At 33.9% G+C, this 6,777-nt stretch overlaps 1 protein-coding gene across 1 annotated transcript in view; it reads right to left on the bottom strand.

The window, feature by feature from the left end:
- The window catches only part of LOC106470889 (tetratricopeptide repeat protein 28-like), a 73,515-nt gene that overhangs the window by 25,661 nt on the left and 41,077 nt on the right, over positions 1-6,777 (bottom strand). Inside the window, exon 9 of the mRNA XM_022399529.1 lies at positions 4,425-4,628. Coding sequence (XP_022255237.1) covers positions 4,425-4,628 — 204 coding nt within the window. The remainder of the gene's footprint in view (positions 1-4,424; positions 4,629-6,777) is intronic.

The following is a 6,777-nucleotide window of genomic DNA, read 5'->3' as shown; positions in this document are numbered from 1 at the left end:
CCTGAAAGTAAAGTGGTTTCATGTTAAGATTAAAAATACTTTTCTTCATCTCAAAAACCTCTAAAACTTCTTAAATAAATATAAAACTTTTTCTTTATCTGTTATTATCTCTACCCTAACATACTTGATTCTTCAGCCAGTAGACAAATCATCAAAGTATAATGAAGTTGTAAAATGAGAATAAAATGAGCAGCTGTCCTTTTTTTCATTCATTATTGATCCCTAGGTTTCAAAGTACTTCTTTTCAGAGTTTCAACTGCTAAGCTTTACACATATATTTTCTGTTTATTTTACTATCAACAAACGAAGTTGAAATCAGCTGAAAATATAGCAATAAATCACTGCTTGTGTCATTAAACTGTTGTATAACTATTTCTATATTTTACATGTATTTGCATTTCATTAACCCTTTCAGGAGGATGCCTCCATGGTCCATCACCTTAGCAGTTTGGTACTGGAAAGTGTTATGGACTCTCAAACTCCACTAGAAGAAAAAGGGGGAGAAAGCACGGTGGAGAGTCCGGAGGTAGGAGAAAATACAGAAACCACAGCTGAGACAGCCAGGAAGGAGCTATCAGAAGGACTGTCAATGATGATCGAAATCACCTGGAGAAGGAGGAGAATGGATGGATGGATAGAAAAATGTGTTGGCCAATCCTGGCTGAAAATATAGATAGCCCAAACAAGAAGATGATGGACTGGAGACCAAACCCAAATTGTGGTTAAGGGACGTAGCAAAAGACTCAGTGTGAGGAGTACCCTACTGAAGTCAAAGCCACTGGAAAACAAAAGGATCAAGAGATCAATCCTTTGGAGAGATTTTATCTGCATCGGAATCTGATCTGCGACAAGAGCGAAAGCACCCAGAACATGGCATGCAAGGATATGAATATTGAGTGTGTGGGCCCAAAAAGAAGATCCAATGTATGAATACAGACAGAATGAGATTGGATGCCACCCTGGTGATAGAGATAAGCAACCACCAAAGAAAAGTGGGAATGGATCATTACCAGACAATTTCTGGCCATATGGAGAAAATGTACAGCAATAAGCTCCAGGATGTTGATATAAACAGACCTCTCAGCCACAAACCAAAACTCCTAATCTTCCTGTTGATCAAACCACAACTCCCATCCCCAAAGGGATGCATCCATGAAATGTGTAAATCCAGATGAGCAGGACACCCGCCAACATGCAAGTCATGTCTAACCACCAACGGCAATCTTCAACAAGAGTAGGACAAAGGATAATAAGATCCAGCAGAGGATTCCTTGTGAGATTCCACAAGTCACGAAGAGCTAATAAAAGAAACTGTATATGAGCCTGACCTAAGGGGGTAAGAGCTACCATGGAAGATCACATCCCCAAAATCGAAAGAACCTCATGAGCTGTAACAGAACTGAAAAACCATCAAACAAAGTTGAAGAAGAGAAGGGTGTTGAAAAAGAAAATACCCAAATGGATAAGATAATAGATAGGTCACAGTAAGGATCTTTCCAAGTTGATTAACCACCCCACTCTAACCACCTCAAAGAGCAGCTGATAAGGGTAACAGATGGACTCCTCTTCAAAATGAGTTAACAGTAACCAGTCGTCCAAAGAAAGAGGAAAATGCAACCCGAGAGCATGTAAGTGATGAACAAATGCTCCAACCACCCAACAAATGTACAGGGCTGAAGCAAGTCCAAAGAGCAGTGTGTGAAACAGATAGACCACTCGTGGAGAACAAACCAAATAGAGGATCGCGAGTGATGAGATATCGGGATATGCAACATGAGGACAACAAACAGCCTGGAGAATGATGATGAACAAGTGCGATGGCCTGTTGAGACAGAAAATCTTGTACCACCTCAGACAGACACTGGCTGGTGGCAGGATTCCAAGTCATGGGGAAAGAAAGGGTACCTGAGAAAAGGAGGTGGAGAAAAAAATAGCAGGACAAATCCCTCTGACAAACCCAAAGAACCTATGGATCTGTAGTGAAAGATGCCAAAGGGTAATAAAACCATACAGTCAAGCTCCCACTGGTTAGTCTTCAATACTGTTGGCAAAATGCCCATCAAGGTTGAATAAAACAACGAGATGAGAAACCCTTGGAAGGAAGAACGGGGAAGGGTAAATAAGGACCAGGACGGCTCCAACTATGAGAAATGTACAGCCAAAAAGGAAAGGGTAGAATGTTGATGCACAGATTACACAAGTGATTCTAAAGTCTCAGATACATGATTGAAAACATATCACCAAAGAAAAAAAATGGCCATACGTAAATCCCTAAAAGAAAGAGGTGGCACATGAACCCAGGACAAGGTCGCATTGTGAACCAGAAGATCCCAACAACAGTGAAACCACGTGTGTAAAGTCAGAGCCGAAGATGACAAAAAGAGCCTACATGGAGGTAATAAGGAATCATAGAAAAATGGAGAATTGGATAAAAAATCACATACCTGAGAAATGCCGTAATAGGCCTAGCTGATTCATGCCAATGATACTCTTCAAAGAAGTTAAGCTTTTACTGAGTACATAACCAACACTGCTGAAAGTATCATAGCTGATTTATTTTCCATGTTATAACAACATAAAATAAAATTAAGTCTGCTATGAGAGTTTCACTAAATTATTATTTATGTACAAAGTAAAAGTGTCTGCTCTTTTCCTTTGTTTGTAATTAGTTTTTCTCTAATAACTCAAACTATCTCAGCAGCATTTTAGCATTTCTGATTCTTTGTATTTGAGTGCATAGCAATGTTTCCTTTTTAAATTGTGTTTTGACTGTAGTATTTTTGTAAAGTTTTCTTTTATTACGTATAGTAGTAATGCTCCCTTTCATGTGTCAAAATCAGTTTATAATTTCATATACGACATCCCAAGTTTTCTAAAATGTTTGTACCAAAATACATATCTATATAAATTTGCATTCATTGATACAATTTATTCTGTGTATAACTTTATGTATGTGTTTTCTGAAAGTTCTTATCATTCTTGATCCTTTTATCACGTGTTTGTATGTCAAAGTTTGTATAACTTTATACTGTCAAATGCAATTTGTATGTGCATTATTCCTTTTAAAGATGTATAAGCAATCGTGCATAACTTTTTTCCCCGATCTTTATAAAATAGTGAACCATTCTAAAATGTTATGAATAAACAGATTTTTTAAGTTGTCAAATTTCTAATGTTGCATAATTTGCTTCTATTTGACCGTAATTTAGACAACTAAAAGAATAACAAATTCAGTAGGCATATGTATATATTGGCCTACAAAGTACAAATCTCTAATTGCATCACCAGTATTTTACAAAATACAGATATTTTGCCTACCATACATTACGTATGTATATATATATATTATTATCATCTACTCGTTAAAAACAAACTATAAGTGAAAAGGCAAAGACATCAAATTAGACAAATGACCATAAGCTATTCTTTTTACAACATAGAACAATAAATAAGGAATACATTGAAAAACAATGATATTGAGTACTTATGGTGTTACAAGTTGTTTTGTGCTCATGCATCATACGTGCTAAACCTCGTCGTAAGCATCATTTATTCTTCCAATTCGAGGGTGAAGAGATTAATTTTTGTAGGCTTCACGTATACATTTTAAAATTAAAAAAATTATCAACTTTCAATATTAGTGCACACAAAATCCCTGTAATTTAACTGGGTTTATAAATAAGCTATATGTGGGTTACAAAAAATATAATTTCTATTCATGACTTTCTCCTTCTAGCTTTTTATAAACAACTGTCAGATTTCCACAGAATGGGATGTGCTCTTTCTATTGGTTATAAACATGTACTCAACAGAAGTAGGTAGGACTATGTTTCAAAAGAATGTAGTACCGGGAGGAGCCACTTTAGTAGATATGTAGTACTGGGAGGAGCCACTTTAGTAGATATATAGTACTGGGAGGAGCCACTTTAGTAGATATGCTAAATATATTGATATCTTAGCAAAACAGAGACGGGAGGATCTTATTTTATATTCTAGCTTGTCCATACCTCAGATTTGAGTTTATAATTCTTTAACCACTGTACACATTGTACGGTAGGTGTAATAAAATATAAACTGAGCAATAAGGAGGTGCTATGTGACGCACAAATTGACATGTAGCAATTTTTTACATATTTCTTTTTAAATTAAGAATTTAAAAGATATATATAGTATTAACATTTGAATTAATAAACTATGTTTTGATGTCAATTTCATTGATATACAATAATAATAAAATTATCTAATAAGAGTTTGAAAATAACTCTTTTTAACCTGCCCATAGCAAGAGAGTTAACCAAAGTTCTTAAAAATTCTAATATATGTACAACACAAAGTGTAGGACTTAGTAAATTATTAATTATCCAGGTACACTATAAAAACAACATAATATAATTGACATTCCACAAGTTAAAAACAAAATTTACCTGAGTGTGGTACCCCAAGGCTTTATCATAGCACTTCATATGACGATGACAGAGTCCAAGAGCTCCATATGCAGCTGCCTCTAGACTTTTCTCTCTACTTTGTTTAGCTAGAATCAATTGTTTTTGGTAGACCTTTACTGCTTCAGTTGTGTTTTTCATTTTGAGAAGTACATCACCAAGGTTGCATAGTGCACGAAACTTACCCTAAAAAATAAGCATTAAGGGTTATAGTATAATATCTTATAAAAGAAAACTTAAAACACCTTTTGGTGTAAAAAAACGTAATACAGTTTTTTATGTTTAGTTTCATGTAAGTGAAAAGGCAAAGACTTCAAATTAGACATACGACCCAAAGATGATATTTTAGGATTACTCAACAAAGAGTTAAACAGCATGTACACATTCCAATTCACAATCTGATGAGAAATGATGTTGGTTGAAGGGAAGGGAAAAACAGGCAAAGTATGCATGAGGTAACCCACAACACGCTGTACAATGGTTGCAATGTCCTCAACAGTCAATGAGTCTCCAGAAGCCATTGTAAATAGGTTCTGTGTTTGTAACTAAGTTACTTTCACAGAGCAAATTAGAAGTCACCATCACTTGACAATTTATGTTAAACAATGCTTTTGAAACAAAAGTAAAGACAGAATGAAAATGCAAGTTCATTGACAATCACAAATTTCAGTAAATTGAACACAGACTCAAAAAAAAATTAACACCTCTAGCAAAGGTAATGCCAAGGAAAAGAATGAAGATATTTCGAGTGCAAGTGCTTAAGGGGAGTTACTGGGCATGGAGGTTGTGTCACTCTCCTAATGGTGGAAGGTTACTGTCACATGACGATGCCATCATACACCAGCATAGTTCACATTAACTCTTTTATGGCAGACTCATGCAATTTGCAGAAACTGAGTTGCAAATTTCATTTGTACAACAATACATGTAGTAACTCTGAGATTTTTTAATATATCCTCTCATAAGCTAACGATCATAAGCATCGTGTACACAAATAATGATGGTTTTATAATTAAGTGTTTTTACTTGCATTCAAATTATTAACAAATCGAGTGCAAGGTGATTTTCATTTTAAGTATAAAAATACTTTTCTTTGTCTTATAGTTTCATATTTCAGTTGCATAATCTTTAGAACCTCCTAAAAGGATATCAGAAGTTTTTTAAGGTAAATGTTTATATTTTATTTTTCATTTTCTTTATCATATCACTAATTCTAGCTATTATCATCAACATACAATGCAATGAAATGATTAAAATTAGGAAATAAAATATACATGCCTTTTGATTTTTTGTAAAATATCTTTAAAGATGTTTTGCATATACTCATAGCTTTGGGTATTTTCACATACAGTTAATTTTTAATATTTTATTTTCCATTCTTGTCCTTTACCACTTATTATTCATCTCAACACAAGGCAATGTGCCCTTGAAACATGTTACAGTTTTTTTGGGAGACATGCACAACTTTTCGGCAAAATTTTCTTTAGCACGTAATATCGTAAGCCTTCAGAATAGACGCAAACTATGATGTATATTTAAAAAATGTTTAAACCTTTGAAATCTAACAAATACATAATTAACTTATATGTAATAGTAAGACCAAAATTCAATTTAAAATGTATCTAACTATAACATATTTAGGTAAGAAACAACCGTAAGTGCTATAGTTGATCAAATAGCCGACCATATTAGAGTCAATTTCACGTACTCCATGATAACAACTTGGTGCCAATTTCAAAATCGTTGTTGTTAGATTATATTGTAAAATGAGCTCTTTCTAATGGTTATACACATGTGTATGTAATGTCTACGTGGAGGCTATACAGCTCAAACAAATCTTTTGAAGGTGGGCATGGCAGCTATTAGGAGATGAAAAACTTTAATACTTGTTCCAACTATATTCATTCAAAGAACTTTGAAATGAAAGAATCAAAAGGTTATCTGAGCATCTCATTGTCTAGACGTACCTCTATAATACTGCCATTGTATTATTGAAGATACAGAATGTCAAAGTAGATAATTTTCACAGCTCATGGGTCACATCACAATACATCTGAAGTGTTAAGTAGTTTTTAAAAGTTTATTTTGAAGTAAAAGATTTAAAACTTGGATAAAATGAAATTTCGAATCCTAACTCTATATATCAAATTCATCCATATAATCAATATTGAAGGTGTTTAATTAAATTTTGAATGTAACACAGTGACTTGCACAGAAAAGCATTTAAAGAAGCTCCAGTTGAGAAATTGTTTAGATTAAATTTATATTTAGAAACATACATGGCTTATACTGTTAAATATGTATTGCAAAACTCTCACCTATTCTCCAAAGTTGT

This window comes from Limulus polyphemus, unplaced genomic scaffold (genome assembly GCF_000517525.1).
Source record: "Limulus polyphemus unplaced genomic scaffold, Limulus_polyphemus-2.1.2 Scaffold4270, whole genome shotgun sequence".
NCBI classification, from domain to species: domain Eukaryota; kingdom Metazoa; phylum Arthropoda; class Merostomata; order Xiphosura; family Limulidae; genus Limulus; species Limulus polyphemus.
This window is presented reverse-complemented; position numbering and strand designations above follow the sequence as displayed.